Raw genomic sequence first — 27416 nt, forward strand, 5'->3', positions numbered from 1 at the left:
ATGACTCTGGAGTCCATGATGGCGTGTTGCCTGAGCGATGAGGTGAAGGAATCCAAGCGGATCAACGCCGAGATCGAGAAGCAGCTGCGGCGGGACAAGCGCGACGCCCGGCGCGAGCTCAAGCTGCTGCTGCTCGGTGAGTGCGGCCCCCCGGCCCCGGCGCCGGCCCCCGCTTCTATCCGCGAGACGGGCCCCCGGAACCCCCGCGGGGCCGGCCCCTGCCTCTGCTGACCGGTCGGGGGGCCCCGGATCCTCCTCCCCTGCACCCCGGTCCCCAGGGTCAGCCACTGCCTCTGCCGTGCAATCGGGGGGCCCCAGAACCCCGCAGGGTCACCTCCTGGCTCTGCTGTCCAGATGGGCCCCCCAAAGCATTTGGAGTCAGCCCCCGCCTCCCCCCAACGAGACAGGCCCCCGGAACCCCTTTGGGGCCGGCCCCTGCTTCCGCCGTCCAGTCGGGACCCCAGGACCCCCCAGGGTCAGCCCCTGCCTCTGCTTGTCCACTTTGGCCCGGGTCTGTTCTTTGCTTCTTCCCATAAGGCGATCCCCCCCAGCCCCCCACCTCCCAGGCCCGGGGCTGACCCTTGACCCTGTGCACTGCCCCCTGGCATCTCTTCAGACCTTTGGGCTGTCATCTGCAGGACGCACCCCTTCTCCGCCAGGATCCCATTTTGACTCTTCCCACCAGGTGGAGCCCTGTCCCCTACTTTCAGGGCCCGCCCCCCTCCAGGACGCCCCCCTGCCCCCCCAGACCCTCCAGGCCCGTCTCCCTGCCTCCCCTTCCCTCTGCGGGAAAAGCCGGCTCCCGGGGAGGGCACCGCTGTCCCCATCTTCCCGCCCTCCCTGGGGTTCCCCTGCTGTAGCCAGAGGCTGGGGCGGGGCTGCCACCTGCGGGAGCTTTCCCAAGTTTTCAGAATGGGCCAACCCTCCGCCCTCCCCTCCGTTCCTTAAACCCTCGGGGGGGGGGGGAGCTGGGACGGGGAGGTGGCCTGCGGGCCCGTCCTCCTTGGGGCCAGCCCCGACCTCCCTGTCCTCCTTCCCCTGGAGAAGGTCCCAGCTCAGGTCTTCGTCTCCCCAAGGCACACCTGTTGCGGGGAGCCCGTCGGCCCAGCTGCCAGCCAGGTGTTGTCACTCCAAATAAGGGCTGCGAGGGCCTCACCTCCGCAGAGGCAAGAGGTCGTTTACAAAACACGAACCCTCGCCCTGCCCTGCCCTGACTCTCCCCGGCTCCTTCCTGGACTGTGGGCAAGGGGGAAAGGTGTGCATGGTGCTCAGAGGTGGCTTTGAGGGGTCAGGGGAGAGAGGGACCCGAAGAATGGTGGTGGTTTTAGGGGTGCCCGAGATCGATGGCGGAGGAACTGGCACTGGGCATCGGATTGGAAAGGGGTCAGTCTTGGTGGGGGATATTTCCGAGGGGAGCTTTCGATGAAATACCTTTCCTGGGTTTTTTAGAACAGAAGTTCCGGTTGACTGAAGGTTATAAAACAGGCCACCTCTCTAGGAAAAACAGCCAGGCAGAGAGGTGACCCCAAAGTTTGGAGGAACTTCTGGCAGTGAGATCTGAGGGGCCTTTTTGGGGGACAGCGTGGAAGTGGCCGGCTTTTGCACGTCCACACGTGCGGTGGACGTGTTCCTTTTGGAGGAAGGGTGGTGGACGGCCCTGGCGTCACGGCGCGATGAGCAGGTGGCCTTGCCTCGGTGGCTGGGTGACCCTCGGACGCTCTGGGCTTCCCACAGGACTTGGGGGCAAGGATGTGGGCGAGCAGCTCGTGTTGCCGCAGCCTTGGGGTGAGCTTTCTGCCCCCCCGGAGTGGGAGGCCCAGGCCGGCCCCGGGCCCGGGGTTGGGGGCTCGGAGCAAATCTGGAAGCGTGGTCGATCAGCCCCACAGTGTTGGTGGGGTGCCCGCCGGGGGCTGCCAGGCGCCTGCGGAAGGGGCCCCCACTGTGTGACCCTGGGATAGTCGCCTAACCCCCACCTTTGTCCCCTCGGCCTGCAGAATGCGGACTCACAGCCACTGCCCAGAAGGCTGTTACCCAGCTCAAGGCCTCGTGGGTAGAGAGGAGAGCGGGTGAGGCAGTGCTGCCCAGCCAGGGGGCTGGCGCGGCCAAGGTGAAGACCACCATGGTGCCGGAAAGAGGTCCAGGTGCAGCGGGGCTGGAGGACTTCCTGGAGGAGGTGGCCCCCGGCTTGGCCCTGAAGGCTGCTTCCTTCAGTGCTTCTGCACACTTTGGGGGGCCCCGTCACTCTCTAGAAAGCTCACATCCGAGCCAGGCTGCTTCCCCCTGAGGCTTGAGGGGGCGGGGAGGGGGCCAGGCCCCTCACCCCTTCTGTGACTCGTGAGCGAGTGCTCGGCCCCGTTCTGCAGGGAGGAGGGTGCAGGGTCTGGCGCAGGTGCGCAGTGTGGGGAGGTGGCCCCGTGGCCGGGAGGGGGAGTGGGGTCTGCCTTTTCCTGATCCTTCCCTCCCCGTCCTCCGCGGCCCACAGGGGAAGCTGTTTCGGAACGGGGTTCCATGCCCCTGGCCCCCCTCCCACGGCTCCTTTGGGGTGTTCCGTGGTGGGGAACTGGGGAGCGGGCAGGGCCTCAGCTGCCAGGGAAGGTCTGGTTTCTGTGTGGGACTCTGGCTTCTCGGGGGGCCCCCGAAGGTGCTGCTTTCTCACCTGGGTTTGGGGCCAGGTGGGCAGTGTGTTGCCCGCCTTGCTTGTCCCTGCCCACCACCGTGTCCCCGGGGCTGCCGCTGCCTGTGAGGGCGAGTGCCGTCTTCCCCGGGGAGGGGCTCCCGCTCCTGATGAGAAGTTACCTTTCCCCTCACACGTGCGTCTCCTTCCCAGACCGCGGGGCCCCCGTCTTCACCCTCCTGACATCGGGCGGGGCCGACCTCTGGGGTGGGGGCGTCCTGGGCCCTGGGGGATGTTGAGCAGCCTCCCTGGGCTCCCCCCACTCAGTGCCGGCAGCTCCCCCATTCCCAGTCGAGACAGCCTCGAACGTCTCCCCATTGCCCAGAGTCCTCTTGCGGGGCAGAGCCCCCCGTTTGAGAGCTGCCCCGTACCGTAGAACACGGCATAAAATGTTTGTTGAAAAGCTGGTGCATAATCACCATAAATTATCTCGCCGGGCATTTCGTGAATTACCTGGGGAAGGGGATTTTTTTGATCCTAAGGCCCGAGGCTGCGTGTGCGAGTGTTCTGGGGCCAGCGTGTGTGTGAGCGTGTGTACGCGTGTGTGTAGAGAGGTCTGTGTGGGTTGCGACTCTTGTCTAGGTCCTTGTCAATTACTTGGCCGGTCGGTGATGGAGATGGGGGCCGAGCGTCTCCACCACTGTCACCCTCTGTCCTCCCGATCAGGCCTCGGGGGGCAGCGTTGTTCCCCCTGGGTCACCCCAGAGGCCTGGGGGCAGTGACGGGGCGCCCGGCTCCCCACCTCGCCGTCTGGGTCTGTCTGGGGTTCGGCTCGGGGCCCCCTCTCGAGGACTTGGTGAGACTCCCTGTGGCCGGGGTCCCCGCGTCCCTGAGCTGGGCCCCCCCAGCACGGCAGTGGCAGGGTTTCTAAATAAAGCGGGACGGTTGTCTCCGGAGCCTTCCTGTCCGGCCCCCGCGGGTCCCCAAAGGATGCCGAGAAGGCCCGGAATCCGGCGTGGAATCCGGCGTGGGGCGGGGTGGCCCCGCGGGAAGGGCGTACCCCCCAGCACTCGGGGGGTGCACAGAGGGGCCCTGGCCCGGGCAGGGTGGCCGCACCGCCTTCCGGCCGAGCAGGAAGCGCCCGGGATGGCCCTGGGCCCGGCTGGGGCAGGACAGTGACTCCCCCCAGGTGTACTGGGGGGTCCACTGGAGTTTAGTTTTAATTTCTTTCTGCTTTGCTAAAGGCATCTGTTTTCTTGGGGCACGGTCCCTGGAGGTGCCAGACGTAACCTCTACCTTGGCTTCCCTGTTGGGACCAGGAGGGGCCCCCCGAGAAGCAGAGAGCTTGGGGTGCACTCGCCCCCTTTACCAGGGGCCCTGGCCAGAGCCCCAAGTTGTCCCCCAGGCCCCCCGGGCCCCCTCCCCGGGCTGACCCGGCCGGCCTATCTGGGGCCCGGACCCGATCCCCCCAAACCGCGGCAGCACCCCCAGCCCGGCGCCTCCTGCCCAGCCCGGTGGCCGCGGCCGTGAGGGCGGAGGAAGTGCTCCCCGCAGCCGTGTGACCGCAGCTTTCACTTTCTGATTTCTGTGGCGGGGCCTGGAGGACGCTCGTTTCAGCTGCTCTCCTGGCCCTGGGAGTCAGGGGGCGGCGGCGGAGGACCCCCTGCACACGGGGCGGGGGCGTGCGGGGCCGCTGCAGCGGGGGGCCCTCGGCGGTGGCATCCAGGCTGGACCCCGGCTGGCTGCTCTGTTCGTCGAGGGCCACGAGCAGCTGAGTGGCCGGGGCGTCCGCGATGTCGTGGCTGAACTTGACGTTGCTTCCAGAACCCGGGTCCCGGGCCTCGGCGCCGCTGGCCGGGGGGCGCTTTGGCAGCCCCCGAGGGCTCTGAGGCGCCTGTCCTGCTCGCGGGCAGTTATCCGGGTGCCTCTCTGCCCTCCCGCCGGGTCGTCGGGGTTGCTGTCTGTACTTGACTGCCGCCCAGGCCTGGCAGGGTCCCCGGCGGTGTTGGGGGGCCGGATCTCCTCCCTCCCTGCCTCTGTGCCCCCCACCCCTGACCCCCCAGGTTTTCGCCAACGCATGGGGGGCCGGGCCCTCCAGTTCCTCCTCGGGCCCACGGAGTCGGGGTCCAGGGCCCACCCCTGCCTCTCAGTAGCCGCGTGTGGCCTCAGGCGTGTGCCTCAGTGTCCTCACCTGTTAGAAAGGGGGGGGTCGAGGACTCGGCCACCACCTGCACCGGGTGTTTAGCCCCATGCCGGCCGCCACCCCATGTTCACCAGGCCCTGGAGGGTGTCCAGCAGCCTCCCTGGGCTCCCCCCCACTCCATGGCAGCAACACCCCAGTTGTGACAAAGCAAAATGCACCCCAACATCATCAAATGGTCCGAATCGCCCCCAGTTAGGGACCGCTGGCTGCATGACTGGGAGCCCCCGTTGCCTGCCTGGGCCCCCCCACTGTCCCCTCCAGGCAGCAGCCTTGTGTGGGGTCAGCCCCCCATCCCCATGGCACCGTGCATGAGCCTGCAGGCCTCAGCCCCCCCGGAAGTGGCTTTGGAGGGGCCCGGGGTGCTCACTGGCCTGGCACCCCGGGGAAGCTGGAGAGGGTGAGCCGGGGCTCCCCACAGCTCCCGTCGGGCCTGGGAAATGCAGCTGCTGGGGGGACACATGCTGGTGGGGGGCAGCAGGCTAGACCTTGGCGTGGGGTCGGCGCCCAGCGGGGAATACACAGTGTGCATCAGCTCTCGGGGCAAAGCTGCGGAAGGGCCCTGGGCGCGGGGGTTGCCCTCCCCAGCTTCTGCACGGGGTCCCTGAGGCTTGGAAGGCAGCGGGTGGCAGGTGGCAACGTGTGACCCCCAACTTGTCGGATGGTCGCGAGGACGAGACGGGGTGAGGCGTGTGGAAGCGTGTTGCCACGGGGCGCACCGTTGTCATCATTCGTGGCATCCACGCTGACAGGCGGCTGCCCTCTGCCCCTGCGTGGGCCTGTCCCGGCCGGCGCGGAGTGGGGTCCTGGAGGGCAGCCCCAGGTTGTGGCTTTGGGTTTGTGTCTCTGGTCTCTGGTGCCTGGTCGTGTCCCCGAGGAGACTGGTGGACACAGGCAGGGCCACTCCCAGGCCTGGCACTCAGCACCCAGCACCAAGCACCCAGCACTCAGCATCCAGCACTTAGCACCCAGGCCCAGCACTCAGCACCCAGCATTCAGGCCCAGCACTTAGCACTCAGGCCTAGCACCCAGCACCCAGCACTTAGCATCCAGGCCCAGCACTTAGCACCCAGGCTCAGCACTCAGCACCCAGCACTTAGCACCTAGCACCCAGGCCTTACTCATCACCCAGCACCCAGGCCCAGCACTCAGCACTCAGGCCTAGCACCCAGCACTCAGCACCTAGCACCCAGCACTTAGCATCCAGGCCCAGCATCCAGCACTTAGCACCTAGGCCTAGCAGCCAGCACTCAGCACCCCGGCCTAGCACCCAGCACCCAGGCCCAGCACTCAGCACTGAGGCCCAGTACTTAATACTTAGCACCCAACATCCAGCACTTAGCACCCAGGCCCAGCACTCAGCACTGAGGCACAACACTTTGTACTCAGCACCCAGCATCAGGACCCAGGCCTAGCACCCAGCACTCAGCACACAGGCCCAGCACCAGGCCCATCACCTAGCACTCAGCGCTGAGGCCCATCACTCAGCACCCAGGCCCAGTACCAGACCCAGCTGGCTTGGACGGTGTGGTTAGGTTGCAACTGGGGTGCACACGAGGTCTCCCCAAGCCTCGGCGGGCCTCAGGAAGGGCTGCAGTAAGACCACAGCACGAGGGAACAAGGCAGGGGCTCAGAACCACGTGTTGGATGGACGACCCGGAAGCGACACCGGGGGGCCAGCGCCCCACCCCGTGTCCCTTTGTGGGGAGCCCTCGGAGGTGGCGCCGGGTGGCGTGGCCCGGTCTGGCGGCGAGGGGGCACAGGCCTCCTTGGGGCCCTGGGGCGGGGGCCACGGCCCAGATGCCACCGGCAGACTTTGTCACTGTCGTGGCGATAAGCTGACGGGCAGAGTCCAGAGGTCCGTCTTATCGTGGCTGGGGGTTCACACCACCTGTGGGGCGTCCCCCCACTTTTCTGGCAGCTCCACACTTGCGTCTGCCCCCCCGAGGCTGACCGAGGGGCTTCTCCCAGCCAGCGTACTTGTTTCCCGCTCCCCGGAGTGTTGGCCCTTCTGGAACGTGGGGTGACAGGCAGCCTGGGGTGGCGGGAGAGGCTGAGCTGGGGAGCCAGGAGCCCCGAAGCTGTCCCGGGCCACAGCAGTGGCTGTGCAGCCTTTGGAAGCCACCACACCTCTGTGAGCCCCAGTTCTCCTCCATCAGACGGGGTTGTCGGGGGTCCTCACCCCCAGGAATCCCGAGAAGGAAGTGGGGTGACCTGTGAGTGGCCAGTGGTCAAGTGCCAAGCCCGTCGCGCCCGCTGTCCTGCCCCGCGCCAGGCTCTGCCATCTCATGGACCCCCGGCGTGGAGGTTGGGCCTGGGGCTGCAGCTGGTGGGCGTCAGGCCAGTGGCTTCTGGGCCACGTGTCACACAGACACACGGGGCACGGACACACACGCGTGGCGATACCAGACCTGCCCGGCCTAGCCCGGCCCCACGACCTCCCTGGCACGAGCACGTGACCCTCAGCTTTGCGAACGTGGCCTGTGTCGGGGGTGGCCTCATCGTGCAGTCGAGGGCACCACCGGGGCTTGGCCCAGGCCCCGCAGCCGGGAGCAGCCCTGAACCCAGGTCCGGACGGCCCCGGGGCCGCGGCGGGTGAGTGGCCATGCAGGCCGGTCCTTAGCGATGGCCCTGCTGTCTGCGTGCTGCCCGGGCTGAGGCCACATCCCTTTCTTGGCCCACATCAGGGGCGCGTCCCCCCAGGACCTCAGGCTAGGGCTCAGTTCCCCCTGGTTCACCTTTTGAGCTCTTGGCCCAGGCGTCCAGTTGGGGACGGTAGTTTTCTCATTCTCCTCGAAGGTGACTTCGGGTTCCTTCCTCTCCCGGATGCTGGTCTGAGTGCCCCTCTCAGAGGTGACCGGTGACGGAGCTGCTGGTGGCCCTGGGCCCACTGTCCCTGATCCTCGCGGGACCCTGTGGGCTCACGACTGTCTTCTGGGAGGACGGTGTCCCCTGGGTCTCTGCGGGAGGAGCCCCCCTATCTCCACCCGGCCTGTGGCCCTCTCCCCTGCTGGCTCCTGCTCCATCTTGCCTGGAGCAGGTGCCGGACCTGGGCCACTTTCCTCCTGAGGCGTCCGAGTCTCTAAAACATTTTTGGGGGTTCGTACCGCTGGGCGGCTGGCTGGCAGCCACCTTGCCCCTCTGGAGAAGCTTCTGCCTTGCCGTGGCCCCTCTGTTGAGGACGGAAAGCATCTCTGCTCCGGAATCTGCTGGGAACGGAGCAGAACCTTCCCGTTGGGCAGTGAGGAAACCGAGTCACAGAGGCTGTGCCCCCGTCTCAGGCGCGACGGAGCTCCCCCGCGCCCTTCACTTCCCACACTGCGTCTTGGTGTGAATTCTTGCAGCCCCAGGGTGGGTGCCCCGTGGCCCTGTCTTCCAGGTGGGTGCCAGCCTGTCTGAGCACAGCCTCTGGGGTCCATGGCAACCCTCATGTTCCGCTGAGAGCCGTGGGGCCGAGGGGTCCGGCTCCTGTCTCCCCGACACCCCGAGACCAGCTGCGACCCCAGGCCAGTGTCGGCTGAGGGGAGGCAAGACTGCAGGTGGTGCCCCGGATTTCATGCAGGAGTGGGGTGATGCGGGCAGGGCCTGGGGGACCTGTGGGGGCGGCTGGAGCCAGCGGACCCCTGTGGGGCCTTTATTTAGTAGAAGTTTGTAGCCAGATCGTCGTCTGTCCCCACCCCCAGCCCGTAGACCCCCCCGTCATCGCATTGTCGTTCCCATCACCGAACGCTCGCTTTTTCCAAGAGGAACCCGTGGTTGGGTGAAAGCTTTGCCAGGAAGGGGCTCTTCTCTCCCACGTGGCCCCGGCGCTGGCTGGCCGGGCCTGGGGGTGTCTTTGTGGTGGGGTTTGTTTCCCACCCCTGCCCCCCGCACTGGCCCGGGGCTGGGCCGGCATCGGAGACGTGCTCCTTTGGGGTGCTGGTCTCCCCCGCTGGACCGGGAGCACCTGGGGAGGCAGGTCATCTGTGTCCTTCCCTGAGCCTCCGCCCGGCGTCCACCGCCACCGCTGGCCGCAGGGAAGGGGGTACGTTGAAGGCAGTGTCCTCGGGTCCTGCCTTTTGCCGTCCGGCATCTCAGCCAGGAGCAGTGGGGAGGTTGGGGGATGAGCTCTGGCTGGGGGTGTTGCTCATCTCTGTCCCCCCGGTGGGGCAGGTCCCCTGTCCTTCAGCATTTTTGAGCCAAACAATCCAGGGCTGTGCCACATCTTGCTGGGGACGCTCATGGGGTGCAGCCAGCAGCCCCTCTGTACCCGCAGACGCCTGGTGGTCTTCTCGTGCTCTGATGCCGGTGGGAGCCACGCTGCCCACCATCCAGTCCAGTCCGGCCAGTGGGCGCCACCTCGGGCTGAGCCGGAACGTCCCGGACCCAGCTCTCCCCTGGCGGGTGGGCCACAGGCACCTCCTCTTCCTGCCCCGGTGGGGTGCTGTCCTTGGGCTGGACTCGGGTTCCAGCTGCACAGCGGGTGCGTTGTTCTAGGCCTGGGGTCTGCACGCTCGGACCCCAACCGCCCCAGCCCATGGCCCCTCCTTGCAAATAAAGTTTTATTGGCATGAGCCATGCCCGCTCACTCGCGTGTTGTCAGTGACAGAGCTGAGGACTGGTGAGGCCCACAAGGCTGGAAATGTTTATTCTCGTGCCTGTGACAGAGTTTGCCGGCCACCATGTTGGACGCACTGGGGGTGCCCCATGAGCTGTGAAATGCCAGTCTTAGTCCTGACAGCACTTCTGGATTAAAGCCCTGGAACTAAGGTTTCTTGCATATCATCCGGAAAGCCCGGCCTTGCACTGGTGAGCTGCGTTCTGGGCTCCTTGGCACCCCTCGCCCGTGGCACGTGTTGCAAAGGACTCCCCCTGCTCTCCCGGGCGCCCCTGCCGCCCGTCCGTCTTGCTGGGTGCCAGGCGTGACGAGGGGCGCTCACGTGCAGTTTCCCAGATCTTCCTCCCGGTTATACCCATTTCATGGATGGGGAAACTGAGGTCTTGGGGCTGTGGTTGCCTCAGATCACGAAGCTGGCTGGCGGCTGCCCTGTTGGAGCCTCTTGGTTCTGGCTCGTCACCGTCTGATGACACTGTCATGTTCTCCGTCGGTTGGTTCAGAAGAGCCACGTCTGTGAGGCCGGAACAGGGCACAGGCTTTTGGTCATCCCGGGCGGAGGGTCCCTGGGCCCGTGTGTCCCATGCGTGTCCCTTCTGTGTCAGAGGCACCGGGTGTGGTCTGTGTCTGACGCACCACTTCTCAGCTGGCTCCCTGCAGCGTCCTGGGTCCTGCCAGCCCGTGGGGGCCGGGCAGCCATGCTCTCCACTCTCAGGGGGCACTCGGGCCCACATCCCAGCTCCAGGCTCCTCATGGGGCTCCCCTGATCCTCCCTCCTCTGCGGGGTCTCACTGACCCTCTCTCCCTTCTGCCTGCCCCCACGGCTCCTGTCCCATCGCAGTGGCTGGAGGGAGCCAGGCCTGGCTGCCCCCCAAGTCGGCCAAGCAGGTCCCAGGCCCCACTTTGCCACACACGGACCCGTGACCTTGGCCCACGGCCTCCCCTTGGCTTGGACCAGGGGTGGAGAAGGCACTGACCTCACGGGAGTCCTGGGGACCCCATGCGTGGGCTCACAGCATGGCCGCCCTACGTGGGGGACCCCGGCGGTCCCCCATGTGAACACACAGTGACTTAGTTCTCCTGGGCCGGGGGAGCCAGAAGCCGAGACCTGCGGTTCAGCCGGGGCTGGGGCGTTGGCAGCGCGTGGCTCGCTTCTTGTGTGTTTTTAAATGTCCGTTTATCGCTGAAACATCCAGTTTTGCCCTTTTAACCATCTTGAGGTACGCCCCACCTGCGTGAGCTCCGCTATGGTGCTGCACCGCCGTCCCCACCGCCCGCAACGAGAAGACTTTCCCGTCCCCCCCAAACGAACGCTGTGGCCAGGCAGCAGCTGCTCCCACCCTGTCCTGGTGGCCGCCACTCTACCCTCTGTCTCCGCGAATCTGCATCTTCTGGATATTTTGCGTGAGTGCGATCGCTCGTCTCCCCCGGAGCTCAAGGTTTCCAGGGTGCGTCCACTCTGCAGTGTGGCCCTCTCTTCCCGGCCTGGTGACATCCCACCCCGGGTGTACCATTCTCCGTTTCTCCGCTCGCCCCCCGGACGCTCGGGCGTCTCCACCTCTGGCGCCTGCGAGTCAGGCTGCGATGGACGCCGCTGTGCAAGCGTCTGCCCGAGTCCCCGCTTTCAGCTCTTCGGGGTCTACACCCAGAATTGGGGTCACCGGGTCAGAGATGATTCTGTTTGATGTTCTGAGGGACCCCCCTGTATTCCCTTCTGCAGCGGCCACACCGTCCTGCATCCCCCCCAGCAGCACCCGAGGGTGCCAGTTTCTTTGCACACTCGCCCCAAATTGTCACCGTCTGTTTTGGGGTAGTAGCCGTCCCAGTGGGGGGAGGCGGCACCCACTTTCGTGCACTGAACTCTCTGTGGTTCCGGGAGGGGCGGGGGCTCTCGGGGGCCGCTTTCCGGGCGGGGTCCGTGAGCCTCCTCCAGGCAGCGCTGTCTGCCCGGCCACCCCTGCGCCCCTGCACCCCACCCCGTGGCCTTGGCCTCGCCCTGCCCTGAGTGTCTCACTCGGGGCTCCAGCAGGCGGCCACCTGCTGTCCGTGACGGGCGCCTTCCGTGTGTCTGGGGAGGGGACCCAGCGTGCACGTTGGGGAGCACACAGCGCCCTTTGGGCTGGGCTGCGTCCCCAGTCTGCCCGGCCATGTCCCCCTTGTGTCCCCAGGTTTTGTTTCCCCTGTGTCCTGTGCCCCCCCAGCATCCCTAGGTTGTGTCCCCTGTGTCCCCTCAGTGTCCCTGGCTTGTGTCCCCCGTGTCCTGTGTCCCTTCAGTGTCCCTGGCTCGTGTCCCCCGTGTCCCCCCAGTGTCCCTGGCTTGTGTCCCCTGTGTCCCCTCAGTGTCCCTGGCTCGTGTCCCCCTTGTCCTGTGTCCCCTCAGTGTCCCTGGCCCGTGTCCCCTGTGTCCCCCCAGGTGTCCCTGGCTCGTGTCCCCTGTGTCTCCCCAGTGTCCCTGGCTCGTGTCCCCTGTGTCCCGTGTCCCCCCAGCATCCCTGGGCTGTGTCCTGTGTACCCCCGTGTCCCTGGGCCACCCCCGGGGGCCTTGGTGAGCAGGCCCAGCATCATCGTTTTTCCTGTTTTACAGACACGGGGCTGTTCTGTCCCTCCAGCCGTGGTCCCTGGGTCTCCAGAGCCCTCCGGAGCCATAGCTGAGGGCCGCCCTCCCTGTCTGCAGGGGGCACTGGTGGCACGGGGGGTCTGTGTCTCGGGCAGTGTTCCCTGGCCTGGACGTGGTGGCCCTGCCGCGGGGGGCAGGCTCCGAGACGGGGTACCTGTCCTGCCATTTCCAGGCAAACGCCCTTTGAAAGGAGCCAGCGGGCAGTTCTTTCTGTGATAGCATTTGTCAAAAATCCGGAGACAACTCTGCCCCCAGGAGACACAGGGCGAAGTGTGTAGACACTGTGGGTGCCGTGACTGGGGAGGGGGCTCCTGGCATCGAGTGGGGGGAGCCAGGTGCCGAGTGCCTGGGGAGGCCCTGGTGAAAAGGAACCCAGAACCCGAGGTGGCACCCGGAGCGAGCGAGGCCCTTGGGGAGGGGCGGCCACCGGGTCCCCGGTGCTCTGGGTGAGTGCTGGGGGGTGGGTGGGTTCAGAGTCGGGTAGATTTTGTGAAGGAGGTGGGTCATCTGAGGGAGGACGGGGTGGGGGCAATGGCTGTTTGAAACGAAAGCAAAGTAAAATTTTATTTGCCCTGGAAGGGAGCCGAGATGGTTGATGAAAGTGCTAGAGAGAGCCCACGGCAGCCAGGCCCCGGGTGTGTGCTGCGCCTCGTGCTTGGCCATGTGGCTCTCAGAGACCCTGGAGCCCACAGACCCCATCCCTCCTCCTGACTCGGGCGGCAGGGAACGTTCCAGAAAGCACAGGGAGGGGGTGTTGCTTGCTGGGCCTCAGGGGCTTCTGGAGGGGAGGCTGGGGGGGGTCGGGCTGGACCCCAACAGGGGAGCGTCTGTGCGATGGGAGGGACACAGGTGGGGACAGGTGGGGACAGGTGGGGACGGCCGGGCAGGTGCCGGGACAGGATGTGGTTCAGGGGCTGGAGGGGTGGGTCGGGGGATGTTGGGAAGTTGTGAGACCCCAAAAGGGGGCTGGGGGGCTTCATCCAGGCAGATAGGGCCTGTCGGAGGCCACTGAGACGGTGCGTTCTGAGAACATCCGTTTTTGTTGCTGTGTATTGAAATCACTCCAAAACTTGGCACCTTGCCCGGCAGACACCTGTCCCCTCGCACGGCTCCTGAGGGTGGGGAATCGGGGAGCCGTGTAGTGGGGGGTCCCGCTTGGGGCCTCTCGTGAGGCTCGGTCAGGCTGTCCAGGGGCTTCCGAGGAGGTTCTCTCCCAGGCCTGGGGCTGGAGGCCTCGGTTTCCCCTACGTGGACGTCTCCCTGGTGCTGCGTCAGGGTCCCCAGAGCCAGAGACAGGGAGAGAGCCGGGGACGCGGCAGAGCCTTCTGGACCAGCCCCGAGGAGGCGCACTCCAGGCGGGAAGGAAGGGGGCTCCTGCCCCGGACAGAGTCACATCAGAGAGTGGGGGACACACGAGTCTCCGTGTGAGGGGCTGGGTGGGGAGGCGGGTGCGCTGCTGGGAGGTGAGGGGAGCGGCCCCCCAGGGCAGCGCTGGGTCGGGGGAGGACAGGGGTCCCCGCGTGGGCCGAGGCGACGGCTGGTGGCTCAGTGCCCTCCCCTGGGAGCTTCCCCACCCGACTTCCCATCCCGTCCATCTCATGGGAAGCCACAGCCTCAGTTTCCCAACTCTGGGGGCAGGTGGTGGTATCTCTCGCCCCTCGCGGAGCTGGGGATGTGTAACGGGGTGCAGCAGGCCCCCCGGAAAGCCGTGGGACAGCCTGCGTCACCCTCGCCTGTCGGGGAGGAAGCGGAGCGCAAGGGGCAGGCACGAGCGGCCACCTCTGGCGGCAGGCTGAGTCCCCCCGGTGCACAGGGCAGGGGCGCACAGAGCAGGTGACACGGGGGGGTCAGGCGGGGACGGCGACGTCCAGGCTCCCGGTGGGTGTGCACGTGGACACGGGCTTGGCTGCCCCGAGTGGCCCGCGGGGTGCCCGGGCGGAGCTGTCGGGTGCCGAGGCCACCCGGGCGTGGAGCGCGAGCACGGGGAGGTGTCCACGGGCAAGGAGCCGGGCGCTGGGCAGGGGGAGGGCCGAGCCCCAGGGGTCCAGCCTCAGGGGGCCCGCACAGAGCCCCGGTGAGTCCGCGAGCCTCTCCAAGTGGACGTGTGCTTTGTGTCATGGAAAACGCGCCTTTTGTTCTGTTTTGTTGTAACTTTTATTGCGGTAACCTCTGCGCACAGCGCCAAGTTGCCCACTTGCCCCTTCACGCGTACAGGTCAGTGGCTGGTCACCCTCACGGCCGCGCGTGCGTCCCGGCCTCTCCTGCCGCAGCGGGGGCTCTGACGCGAGGTGCCGGGGATGGAGCTTTCCGGAGACCGTTGTGTGTGACGTGGAGCTGTGCGACCCGACCCGACCCTCAGGCTGCAGGGCCTGGGGTGCAAGTGCCAGACTCGGGCTCCAGAGGGAAACCTGTTATCATGGGGCCGGGAGGGGGCGCAGTGGAGCGCAGCCGGCGGTCTCATCCGGCAGCCCTGGCGAGTTAGGGGGAGCGGGATCTCGTGGGGAGACGCCTCATTTCTTCGTGCCTCAGTTTCCTCCTCTGTGATGTGTTCAACTCATTTAAAACCCCAGGACAGCCCGACCCCTAAAAGTGCTCTGTGGGGGCCATGGCTGCATTGCTAGCAGAAGTGGTTTCATGGGTGTTGCTGCTGTTGGGTTTTGGACTCAGAAGAGCTGGGTTTTAGCTTCAACTCTTGCTCAATTCTCAACCCTAATGTGACACTGGGCAGATGTCTTGGAGGGTGGGAGCTTGGTATTTACTAAACACAGGGTAGTTACTAAGTGTGGTGCTCACTAAGCCCACAGCACTTACTAAGCCTCTGGTACTTAGCCCACAGTACTCACTAAGCGTGCGGTACCTACTAAAGCTCAGTACTCACTAGGTGCGTGGTACTTACCAAGCTCAAAGTACTCACTAAGCCTGTGGTACTAAGTGTGGTACTTATTAAGCTCATAGCATTTACTAAGCCCACAGTACTAAGTGTGTGGTATTTACTAAGTTCAAAGTAGTCACTAAGCCTGTGGTACTCACTAAGCTTATGGTACTCACTAAGTGTGTGGTACTTACTAAGTTCACAGTAGTCACTAAGCATGTGGCACTTACTGAGCTCACAGTACTCACTAAGCGTGTTGTACTTACTAAGCCCACAGTACTGTGTGGTACTTACTAAGCACACCATATTCACTAAGCATGTGGTACTCATTAAGTACATCTTATGTTGGCACCAGGCACTTTTCTCCGAGCCTCAGTTTCTTGTGTCAAATGGGGCCGTGAGTGGGGAGCGCACACGTGGGGAGGTGCTCTGCCAAGTGGTCAGCTGGTGCGGATGCCGGCCCCCGGGGGCAGGTGAGAGGCCCTCCGACGAGCCTCTGCTCTCCCAGAGCCGGTGTCCTCAGGGCGGGTGGGCTGCAGCGCGGTGCTGACGGCACAGGCCCTGGCAGCCCGGATCTGTCCCCGCCCCACCCAGCGGCCCTGCTCAGGGGCTGTGCCTTCCCGTGCCTCGGTTGGCCCCTCTGCGGGGAGTTTGTGCCCAGTACACTTGCCACCCGCCTGCTCGCCCCTAGCGGCTGGGGTCCCCCGGCTTCTGGGCCAGGTCGGGGTGGGGGGTGCCTGCCCCAGCCGCCCCCCACCCTTGACTCCTCGGCCCCCCGTCCCCGCAGGCACGGGCGAGAGCGGGAAGAGTACGTTCATCAAGCAGATGCGCATCATCCACGGGGCCGGGTACTCCGAGGAGGACAAGCGGGGCTTCACCAAGCTCGTCTACCAGAACATCTTCACGGCCATGCAGGCCATGGTCCGGGCCATGGAGACGCTGCGGATCCTCTACAAGGACGAGCAGAACAAGGTGGGGCACGGGCGGGGTCAACGTCCTACCGAGCAGCCCAGGGGGTGCCCGGCTCCCAGGCGCTTCACCCCTGCAGCCCACCCTCCCGGGGAGCCCCGGGCCGGTCCTTCCTTCCCCCTTTTCAAAATAAACGGCTCGACTGAGGCACTGCTCCGAGGCCACCCAGCGACCGTGTGCAGGCCAGTTGTGCCCAGCACGTTCCCGGGCCCTGCTGCCACCACTTTGGTCACCTCGAGGACATTTTGTCACCCCAGGAGAAACCCCACGTCCACCAGCAGCCACTCCCCACCCCGGCCCCAGCCCTGAATCCTGCCTCTGGATTTGCCTCTCCTGGACACTTCATTGTCTGTCCCTTTGTGCCCGGCTTCCTTCTCTCCACGTCGGGGCTCCAGGGCCCGGCCGCGCTGTCGCCCGTCTCAGAACCTCCTTCCTTTTTATGGCAGATAATATTCCGTTGTCTGATGGACCATGTTTTCCTTTTCGGTTCATCAGGTGATGGACATTCGGGCTGTCTCCACCTTGTGGCCCCTAGAATGGTGGATCCAGGGACACCTGTGCACAAGTGTTTGTGTGGACACGGGCGTCCATCGCTCCGGGTAGATACCTCGGTGCGGGGTTGCGGGGTCCTGGGACGGTTCCACGTCTAACCTTCGGAGGAAGTGCCGGGCGGTTTTCTGCAGAGCCGGCACCTCCTCACCGTCCCCCCACTGGTGGTGGGGGGCTCCGGCTCCCCCTCCTCGCCCACACTTGCCACCGTCCGTCTTTAGACATCTGGCCGTCCGTCTCCAGTTCCCTGACGGCTGATGACAAGGGGCGTTTTTTATGTGCTTCTCAGACATTTGTAGATATTTGGAGAAACTTCTACTCAAATCGCTTGCCTGTTCTTCTTTCTTTCTTTTTTCTTTTCAGTTTTTTTAGGATATATTCACGCAGTTACCCAAACTGCCTGAAGAGACGATCACTGGCTCATTGTGCATAAAGCCCCGTAATCAATTTTAGAACATTTTCATTACTCCAGAACAGAACTAAGAATAAAATATAAAACCCAAATCCTCCTATACTCCTTTTTCCACCCCATTGTCGTAGTAAATATGTTACTGTTGATGAGAGAATACTAAAATATTACTATTAAATACAGTCCAGTTTGCAGTAACTATGTTTTTTTTCCCATATACCCCTCTATTATACATATTTTAATTTGTAGTAGTTCATGCAAGAGCTTATTTGTATTTGTAGCATTAATCAGTGACATACGTGACTTTAAACAGCCACTTTCAATCAAATTCAACTACAGTATGGCACGACTACTTACAATCCCAGTGGCGAGCTGCCATCACTCTGTCCATTCCCAAACGTTTAAGTCCAACCTTGTTAACAATTCTTACATATTAGGTAACCACTCCGCCTTGTGTAGCTTCTGTCTATCTCTAAGTACCCTGTAGTCTACATTTTAAGATTCTGAGTTTACAAACTGTCCTAGTTAGTTCTTATTAGTGAAATCGTACGTAATTTCTCCTTCTGTGTCTGGCTTACTTCACTCAGCGTTGTGTCCTTGAGGTTCAGCCGTGCTGTCTCATGCTTCGGGAGCACGATCTTTCTTACCGCTGCATAATTTCCCTTCATATGTACATATCACATTTTCTTTATCCACTCGTCTGTTGATGGACTCTTGGATCGCTACCGTATTTTTCCTTTGCCCATTTTTAAGTTGGGTTATTTCCATCCTTTTCTGTTTCCCATTTTTAAATTGGATTATTTCCATTTTTTTCCGTTGCCCGCTTTTAAATTGGGTTATTTCTCTTTATTCTTGCATTCTAAAGGTTCCCTCCTCATTTTAAAGATGAGGAAATTGAGGCTCAGAGACAGGCAGCAACTTGCCCAGGGCTGCACAGCAAGTTAGCAGTGACATGAGCTGCCACCCCGGGGCCTCCCCTGGCACCCCGCCTGCCGTCTCAGCTCAGGAGCCTCCTGGGGGCCCTGGGGCAGTGGTGTGTTGGTCCTGGAGAGGGGCCCCTTTACTCGGCTCTGCGGGGAGCCCACCCTCCAGGGTGCAGCCGGGTGCAGCCCCCTGCTGAGACGGGACGTGCCAGGGGTCCCTCGCTGCTGCCCGCCAGCCCGCTGCAGGGCTTTTCTGGAACGACAGAGGCTACTGGGCCCCCTCCAGCAGCTGCAGACACTTCCAGGCGCCCTGGCTGGTGACTTCCCGAGCCCCCAGCACGGGGGCTGTCGGCTTCCCTTTTGTAGCCCTGTACGTCGCCCAGGGCTGAAGCATGGCGTGGGAGTACAGATCTGTCCAAATACGGCTCGAGTTAGTGCATTTCCTTTACGGCCGGGGAAGATCAAAACCCAGATTTCTGATGTGCATCCGATTTGAGTCTTCCTCTGTTTTCCCCACCCCACCCACAAATAACCAGGGGCCCCCTGCCTCAGCCCCCGCTTTGCTCTCTCCCAGCCGGGTCTCCGAGGGAGGCGGGAGTTCCAGGTTCGTATTTAGACTGTGGCTCCCCACAGGCGTCTGGAACAGGGCTCGGCAGACCACAGCCCCCGGGCAAGGCGGCCCACTGCCTGCTTGTGTGAATAAAGCTTTATTGGCGCCTGGCCGTGCAAATTCATTTCCATATCATCTACGGCAGCTTTCGCGCTGCAGTGGGAGAGCTGAGTGGTCGTGACAGAGACCTGCCCCCCAGAGCTGAAAATATTTCCTCTCTGACTCTCTTACAGAGACGGTTTGCCAACCCCTGCTCTAGAAGTGTCCCACATCAGTGGGATTCTCTGGGGCTGGCTGGGTTCGGAGCCCACGGGAGCCCCTCGTTACCCATTTGGGGTTCTGCCTGGGCGTTCTTCTGCCCCAGTCGTGCCAGCCTGAGTGGTTCCCAGGCAGACGTGCCACACAGGCTGGGGAAACTGCACCGTCTCCCGAGCGTGTGCATCTTGCAGCTGAGGTCTCCCAAGGACCACGGCGGCAGGAGCGGGTAGAGCTGTGCCCGGCCGTCCCCCGGAACCCGAACCTTGCCTGTGCGTCTGGGTCAGAGGCCGCTCCCTCCGCTCAGAGCCCTGCGAGCCTTGCTGCGCTGTTCCGTAAACTGCTGAGCGTGGCCTCTGTGAGGCCATCCTGCTCCCTGTGGCACTTAATAAATGCATTCTGGGCATAAGAGGTTGGCACCCTGGGCAGGCTCTGAGCCTTGCAGCCAGATGCTCCGGGGTCTCGTTCCTAGCCCTGCCCCTGCCCCTGACTGGCAGCTCCATGACTCAGTTTCCCCCCCTTGAAATGCCTGCCCGAGGCTGCTGCCATTGCTGTTCTATTTCTGTGTTTGGGGGCTGAAACCCCGTCTTGGGGGTATTTCCCTTGTACAGGTTTTTTAAAAGGGCACGTTCACTGGTGTGTGTGACTGCTTCCCAGGGGGAAACACCCAGAGGGGGCGGCCCTCTCTGCAGGGGCTGCCACCCTGGCGGGTGTGGCGTTCGGGGCCCTTGCCTCGAGGACAGGTCTCTCCCACGGGCCTCGCTGCTTCCTGACGGGGGCACGCTCAGGTTGACGATTCTGACAGTGCCGTCGGCTGCTCGGAAGGCCCCTTGGGAGGCTCCTGGCTGCCCGGCAGGTGCTCACACCACCCCTTCTCACGCGCAGGCCAACGCGCTCCTGATCCGGGAGGTGGACGTGGAGAAGGTCACGACTTTCGAGCACCAGTACGTCTGCGCCATCAAGAACCTGTGGAGCGACCCGGGGATCCAGGAGTGCTACGACCGGAGGCGGGAGTTCCAGCTCTCCGACTCTGCCAAATAGTGAGCGCGGGCCCCGCTGTGCACGCACCCAGGGAACGTTCCAGAAGCTCCTTGGGCAGCCCCGGGGGCTGGTTCCCTCAGACCTGGCCACACGGGGCCTCATCTTTCAGGCAGCTGTAGCCGCCCCTCCAGCTCTGCCCGGCACACGGGCAGGACCAGGCTGTCCCGGCCGAGCCCATCGGATTTTAATGGACGCCGTCTGGTGCAAGTTTGTGCTGCCTTGGTTTGTCGGCCGGCCCTCAGGCCTCCTACGGAACATTCTGGCCTGCTTCTCTTCGTGCACCTGGCCATGCTGCCTTCCAGCCACCCTCAGTTTCAGAGGCCAGTCCTGGAGGCGTTTAGTTAAGGCCAGTGTGTCGCTGTTAGCTCCCCACTGGGAGCAGAAAACAGAGTGTGGGGTCGTATGAGGATTCTGTGGAGATCTGAAACCGTTACCAAATGGAAAGCTCATTTAAGAAAAATTCCCAGCTCTGGCGCAGCCCAGGTCTCTGCAGAGTCTCGTACGGGGGTCTGTGTCCCCCAGTCCATCCGTCTTTGGGGTCCTCAATGAGCCCGTCCCTCAGATGAGCTGGGGTCCCCATGCTGGGGGCTGCCCCGTGCAGGGTTGTTTCTATCCCTCGAGGCCCAGCCAGCGGGTCTGTTCCTGTCTGCCTTGCCGGGGTGGTCTCAGGTCCTGGTGGTGGCTGGGGGGCCCAGGGAGGCCCCCGCCCGCCCCTCTGAGCTCCCCATGCTCTGTTGCAGCTACCTGGCGGACGTGGACCGCATCGCCACCTTGGGCTACCTGCCCACCCAGCAGGATGTGCTGCGGGTACGAGTGCCCACCACAGGCATCATCGAGTACCCTTTTGACCTGGAGAACATCATCTTCAGGTAGGCAGGCCCAGTGCCTGGGCAGGGTGAGGGCCCGGAAGTTTCCTTGGACCCAGATCCTCACTCCCAGGGATCCTCACCCAGGGGTGGTAGATGAGATGGACAGATCCATAATCCCTGGCTGGTGCCACGGGACGCCTGCGAGGTGGCAGTGCAGAGTGGGCCGAGATGGGGGTGGGCCCGTGGGGGCTGAAGCCCGGACATGGGGCACAAGGCGAGTGGCCTCGGGTTCCGGCTGGAGCAGAGGATGCTGCTGGGGCACGGAGTCATGAGGAGTGGGGGTGACAAGTGGCTGCCGGGCTCATCCTCAGGGCTCACGGGCAGGTTGGTGGGCTCGAGTTCTCCCTTGGGGCCTCCAGTCCTGGCACAGCCCATGGGGCATAGAGCCGGGGGATGTATGCGGGTCCCCCTCATGCGTGGCCTTCCCTCGTGGCATCGCAGGTGAGGGAGAGCTGGCGCCCACCGGGCAGAGACCCCACCTGGCCCTGCCATGTCCTGGGTTCCGCCTCCAAACACCAGCTCCCTGGGGGTGTGTCAGGGTCCTGGGGCACCGTGACAAAGCACCGCCAACCAAGGGGCTTCAGGCCACTGAAATCCGTTCTCTCCGGCTCTGGAGGTTGGAAGTCCAAAACCAAAGTCAGGTGGTGGCAGGGCGTGCACCCCAAGACTTGTGGGGCGGCACCTGCTGTCTCTCCCAGCTCCGTTGGCTGCCAGCTGCCCTTGGCTCGCAGGTGCAGCCCCCAGCCTCCACCTTCGCCCCCGTCTGTCTGTCTGCAAATATCCTCTTACAAGGACACCTGGCATGTTGGATTGGGGCTCACCCAAATCCAGTTTGCCCTCATTTTAATTGCATTTTCAAACACATGGTTTCCAAGTGAGGCCACTTGTAAGGCCGGGGGTTGGGTCTTTTTGGGGAGATGTGATCCAGCCCCGAGCAGGGGATTCGAGGATGTCTGTTGGGTGTGCCTCGCAGTCCCCCCTCACCTGCTCCCCCGCCCTGCCCTGGAGAGTAGAGTGTGGGGTGCCCCCCGGCTCACCCACTGGACTGCGGGGGTCTCTGCCCCCAGCCCCCAGGAGGTTCCGGGAACCTCGACCAGGGTGCTGGGCCCCGGAGGTGGTAGCTGCTGTACCAGCCTGCTGTCCGTTGTTCTGGTGAGGGCGTGGGGGTTGGATTTTCTTTTCTTAAAAATGACTGGGGTCTGTGAGCTCAGGAGGACCGGAGCGAGGCCCCCCGAGTGGGGCAGGGGCTCACCTGGCCGCCCTCCCGTGGCCTTCCCTCCTTTCGTTTGCCCCCCTTGTGCCCTCGGAGCCCCGGCCTTCCCCGCTGTGTCCCCCGGTCAGATGGAGGGCTGGGCCTCCCGCCTTCCGTTTATCTCCTCAAAGCATTTCCTCACCGTGGGACACTTAGGAAGCACGAAAGCCACCCCCAACCCCCAACGACGTCGACGTCGCTGAGTTTGTTTTCTTTCAACCCCACCCACCCTCCCTCCCTCCCTTTTTTTCCTTCTTTTCTTTTTGTTAGAAAAGCCATCGGTTTACCAAAAATCGTGTAAAATGCAGAGTTCCCACATACCCTCAACCTCCCTTTGTTTCTTGTGCTGCTACTTCCTTTTCTTGTCATCTTCGTGCTTATAATTCCAGACAGAAAATCCTGCACCCTGCCCTTTCCCCTGAGCGCCAGGACAAACACGCCCGCTCCCAGCAGCTGGCACGTCGTGGCTGCCGGGCCACGTCCACCCGGGTGGCGTCCGGGCTTTTGCTCGGTCTCCCCGAGGAGGAACGATGAACACCGATCTCGGCTGGTTTACTTTTGAGCAGTGCTGCGGTGAACATCTCTGAGCGGTGCCTGGATCAGGGAAAAGGTTTTATTTCCTCGGGGGACGTCCAGGCTCAGGGGTGGCAGGTCCAAGGCCTGCCCGTCTCGAGGTTCTGGCTCCTCCCGGGGAATTTTGCCTTTTCCTGTGCCACCGATGGCTTGTTTCCAGGCTCTTCCTCAGCGCCGAGAGGAGGTGGTGCCCGCCGGCTGGCGAGGCAGGTTCAGGGTCGGGAGCGGGGACCAAGTCCCCGAGTCCTCCAGGCCGCCCCGTTTCCCTCCCAGGATGGTGGACGTCGGTGGGCAGCGGTCCGAGCGGAGGAAGTGGATCCACTGCTTCGAGAACGTGACCTCCATCATGTTCCTCGTCGCCCTCAGCGAGTACGACCAGGTCCTCGTGGAGTCCGACAACGAGGTGGGGCTCCCCGGGGGGCGCGGGCTGTGGAGAGGGCCAGGGGCTGGGGGACAGTGCGCCCCTTTGCATGGGGCTGGCCTGGGAGGTGGTGAGTTTGGGGACGTGAACTGATTCCGCCACGCTTTGGCCTCTTTCCGTGTGTGTGTGTGTGGAGCTGGGCGCCGGGGTCCCTGGGCTGGGGTCCCCCAGGGATGGCGACCCGTGCCTTCTCCCCCGTCTTCCCTGCTGCCAGAACCGGATGGAGGAGAGCAAAGCCCTGTTCCGGACCATCATCACCTACCCCTGGTTCCAGAACTCCTCCGTCATTCTCTTTCTCAACAAGAAGGACCTGCTCGAGGACAAGATCCTGCACTCCCACCTCGTGGACTACTTCCCCGAGTTTGACGGTGAGACCCCGCTGGGGACGGGGCACCCCCGCCCCTGCCTTCCTTCTCCCGGGTGGGACGTTCTGGATGCCGGGCTCCCCGCGACACCCTTGCGCAGCCTCGGGCTGGGTCCCGGGTCCCTGAGGTGGCGGCTGTCGCGGTGCTGGCGTCTCGTGGCCACGTCGGTGTCCGGCAGGGCCGGGCTTCCCACGAGAGCCCTGGGGGCTTCACCTGACTTCGGGGGCAGAGAGGCCCTCCTTGTCTTTTGGGGGGCTTCCCCGATTGCTCACTGCCCTGGGACGTGGGGTGGGGGTGGAGCCAGGGGCCGAGGAGGTGGGGTCGAGGCCGTGGCCCCCAGGGCGACCTCCGTCCGCCCTCCCTCCCTCCCCGTTGAACTGGAGAGCACGCTGGTGGGGTGAGCCCGTCCTTCCCCCGCGGCCATGCTGCGGGCTGTCAGGCGCCCCCGTGCAGGCCGGCCCTGGTGGGACGTGCGCATGCGCCCACTTGGCTGGTGGGGGTGGGGGGCGGCTGGCGGGAGGGGCCCGGCCCGGCTGGGGGTGGGGTCTCGGCTTCCAGCCGGGGTCCCCGGGTGTGTGTGTGTCTGTGCACGGTGTGGAGTGTGGGTGCACGGCGCGGGTGTGTGGGGTGGGGCGCGAACTGTCCTGAGAAGGGCAGGGGCTCCTGTGTGCGGTGCCTGGACTTGGCTTAGGGGTCGTGGGGAGCGGGTCCCGCCGGCGTCTGGGTGGGCGTGGCCGGGCGCGGAGGTGGGGGCGTGGCCGGCAAGTGGGGCGGGGCCGGGCGGGAGGTGGGCTTGCGGGGCGCCGCGGGGAGCCCCCAGCAGGGACTGAGCGGCATAAACCGCGAGTGGGGCGCCCTGGGGCCTCTGCACTGGCAGGGGTGGGGGGCGCGGGAGCTGCTCTTTTTGGGGTACGGGGGTGGGGGGCGGCAGGCTGACCGCGGCCCCCCGTGCCCCGCAGGGCCGCAGCGGGACGCGCAGGCCGCCCGGGAGTTCATCCTGAAGATGTTCGTGGACCTGAACCCCGACAGCGACAAGATCATCTACTCGCACTTCACGTGCGCCACCGACACGGAGAACATCCGCTTCGTGTTCGCGGCCGTCAAGGACACCATCCTGCAGCTCAACCTCAAGGAGTACAACCTGGTGTGAGCGGCCGGGACGCCAGGGGCGCACGCCGGGGCGCGGGGCAGCGAGGGCCTCGTCCCCCTTCAGCCAGTGGTTTGTCCTCCGCACCCACGGGGCGCCCCTCCTTCCCCGCCTGGGCGCCCGCTCCCCCGAGGCGGCAGAGGCGGCCAGCTCCTGCCCTGCTCTCGGCTTCATTGTTTTTAAACACGGAAAGAAAAAGGCGGCGACCGGAGACGAGGCAGGGGCGCCTCCAGCGGGCGCTTTTCCTTTCCCTTTTTTTTTTTTTGCCCCTGATTTTCTTCTTAATTATGACACATCTGGAGCCCTGGAGACTGGGACTTTGGTTTCGCGCCTTTTTTAAGTTATTGAGGTCCGCTGCAGAGTCGCTGCCGTAGCGCTGGTTTCGCTCCCGGACTCCGAAAGGCGGGGGTGGGTGGCGCCCCCAGTTGGCCACCCCGGGAAGTGCCTGACCAGCTTTTTTTTTTTTTATTTGAGGAAGAGAAAGAAAAGTCCATCATGTCGGAGAGACCCCTTGGTGGCGGCCCAGTCGCTGCCTGGCTCGCGGCCCTCTGCAGGGGCTGCATAGACGGGGCAGGCCGCGGGGTGTGGGGGTGCTGCCCCCCACGGCACCCCGCGTCGGCCAGGAAGCTGTCGGGGAGCTGTCGGGGAACCCCGGGCGGGTGAGGTGTGTTGTGCTGAGCCCCGGGCATCGGGAGGTGTGTTGTGCGTCTGGGATTCCTTCTTAATCTTAACCAGTTTGGAAGCAGCGAGGACGGGGTGGGGACTTTTTCAGGATATTCTCAGGTCTGTCCCCGAGAGAGAGGGACCCAACCACTTGCTCCCACCGCACCGAGCGCCCCTGCCCGCCGTGGCCGGGGGACGAGTGCCCAGGTCGGGCACGTCAGGAGCATCGGGAGCACCCCAGGGTCACGTCTCTCCCCGAGTGACCTGGAGGCCCCCGGCAGGGAGCTTTCTGGGAGACAGGGGTGGCTTCATCTGTCACCGTCCAAAGCTGTAGCCTGGAGTTTTGGGCTTTCACGCAGCCGTGGGAGGACGAATCGCCAGCAATGCCTTCACCCCACCTGTGACATCTGGGCCTTATGGGGCCACCCAGGAAGCGGCAGCTCGGTGCGCTCTCTGCACCCCACCCCCACCCCCGTGCTCATCATGTGCCAAGGGCCTGCTGGCAACGACGGGGTGCTCCTCGTGGGAGTCGGGGGACAGCTGCATGTCCGGGCAGCAGCCCCATATGGGGGCAGAAGGGGCTGGGCTGGCCGCCACCATCCTCGTGCCCCCTTACCTCTTGTGTCTGTCCCCAGAGGGCCCTTTCTGTGCCAAGACCCCCGCGAGAGGATTTGTGCCATAAACCTGAAGCCACACCAAGCCCCCACCCATGGATGGGTGGCCCCTGGAGAGGATGGTGCTGCCCCACGTCTGGGCTGGTGGGGGGCCTGCCCCAGGGAGCCTGGAGTCCTCGGGGGGCAGGCTCAGTGCCCTGGTTACAAACGGGACACGGGGCCTGTCCTCCTTGCACCCTCTTTGGGCTCAGGCGGGTGGCATGCAGGCAAGTGACAGGCCAGGGCTGGGGCACAGCCAAAGGAAGTGCAAGTGTCAATACCTCCGGGGTCAGGACAGGGGCTGGAGCTGCCAAACCTCCTCGCCTGGGCCCTTGTGCATTGGGGAGACCCCCACCCCCAGTTTTCTAGTTGGCCTGAGCCTGTCTCAACGGGGCCTCAGGCAGGGCAACTGCACTTACCCTGGAGAGCCCCGGCTGGGGCTGCTGTGGGGTGGGAGCAGGATTGAGCAGGCCCAACGGGCAGCCCACCCTGGGGCCCCCACACACCCCCTTCAGACCTGGCCTTGGGGAAAGCATGGCCCTGTCGTCCCCTCATCCTGGTGTGTGAGGCTGGTGTGTGTGTGTGTGTGTGTGTGTGTGATGGCGTGTGTCTGTGAGCATGGCTGGCGCGTGTGTGTGCATGTGTGGCTGTTGTGTGTGTGTGTGTGTGTGTGTGTGTGTGTGATGGCGTGTGTCTGTGAGCATGGCTGGCGCGTGTGTGTGCATGTGTGGCTGTTGTGTGTGTGTGTGTGAGGTTGCTGTGTGTGTGTTTCCCTGGTGGCTGTCATCTCCGTGACCGTCCCTGTGAGCGCCGACCCCCGCTCCGCGTCAGACCCGGGTGCCCCGCCGTGCCCCACCCCGGAAGCGTCGTCACGCCAAGGCCCCTGCCCGAGGCTGAGGCGCCAGTGCCCAGGCGCCCGCCGGTCGTCCTTGTACATTACACAGTCCTGACTCCAGACAATTTAAACCCTCACCTATTTAAGGAGAAGATTCTATCAAACGCTGTTTTTAAACTCTCGTCCCCTGCGATGCATGTGCCGCTGTGCGTGGGGCAGCGGGGAGGCCGGCACCACTCGGTGTCCCCTCGGTGTCCCCTCGGCGGCGAGGGCTGCCCCGGGCTGGCAAGTGCAGGATGGGGCGCGGTGAGAGCCAGGGGCCCCAGCCCCTCAATCCAGAAACACCTGACGGAAATCAACTTTTCATATCTTTCTCCTGAAATGAATTCTCTGTTTTAAAATTGGAATAAATTTTGTTCCTAAATGCTGCGGTCCCCCCCCTGCCCTTCTGGTCTCATTTGCTGTTGGAGTGGGGGTGAAGGGGCCCTCAGGGTGTCCCCCGTCTTCCGGGTCCTTTCTGCCTGGGAGGCTGCACCTCAGGGTGGGGAGCGGGATGGGGGCATCCCTGCTTCTGGGCCTGCCAAGCCCCCCGGGAAGGCCCCCTTCTCCTGGGGCGTCCATTTCTGTAAACCGAGGGTCCTCCAGCTTTGTTTCTGCGTTCACCACTCAGGTGTGCCTCGAGGGCCGGCTGTGTGCCTAGCACCGGCCCAGGCACTGGGGTGCCGCCCTCCCAGGGGTGAAGGTGGCACTTGTCACCTGGCTTCTCATCTGTGGTGAGCAGCAGCGCCGGAAATGGGGCAGAGCCTGGCAGCTGCCTTGAGGGGCTGTTTGGGAAAGGCCTCTCGGAGAAGGTGGCGCAGGAGCAGGATTTCGGAGGCTTCATGTGAAGGGCAGGGTGTGCAGGGCCTGGTGAGCTGCAGGGAGGACGTGGGCTTTTCCCCCAAGGAAAGTGGGAGCCATGGAGGGTTGTAGGCAGAGGAGGGAT

At 64.1% G+C, this 27416-nt stretch overlaps 1 protein-coding gene across 1 annotated transcript; it reads left to right on the forward strand.

Annotated features, from left to right (window-relative positions):
* On the forward strand, positions 1 to 26858 carry GNA11 (G protein subunit alpha 11). The gene is made up of 7 exons (XM_037824138.1): positions 1 to 136; positions 15685 to 15869; positions 19498 to 19652; positions 20394 to 20522; positions 22621 to 22750; positions 22983 to 23136; positions 24093 to 26858. Exons 1-7 carry the CDS (start codon positions 1 to 3, stop codon positions 24281 to 24283), a joined length of 1080 nt encoding a protein of 359 aa, XP_037680066.1. The 3' UTR covers positions 24284 to 26858.
* Positions 26859 to 27416: the final 558 nt, after the last annotated feature.

This window comes from Choloepus didactylus (genome assembly GCF_015220235.1).
Source record: "Choloepus didactylus isolate mChoDid1 chromosome 25 unlocalized genomic scaffold, mChoDid1.pri SUPER_25_unloc1, whole genome shotgun sequence".
Taxonomy (NCBI): Eukaryota; Metazoa; Chordata; class Mammalia; order Pilosa; family Megalonychidae; genus Choloepus; species Choloepus didactylus.

Bases quoted from the DNA above. Each gene is read 5' to 3' on its own strand.
- GNA11 (XM_037824138.1), top strand. From the start codon at position 1: ATGACTCTGGAGTCCATGATGGCGTGTTGCCTGAGCGATGAGGTGAAG. The intron at 22,751-22,982 runs GTGGGGCTCCCC...CCCTGCTGCCAG, and splicing joins TCGTGGAGTCCGACAACGAG to AACCGGATGGAGGAGAGCAA. The intron at 23,137-24,092 runs GTGAGACCCCGC...CGTGCCCCGCAG, and splicing joins CTACTTCCCCGAGTTTGACG to GGCCGCAGCGGGACGCGCAG.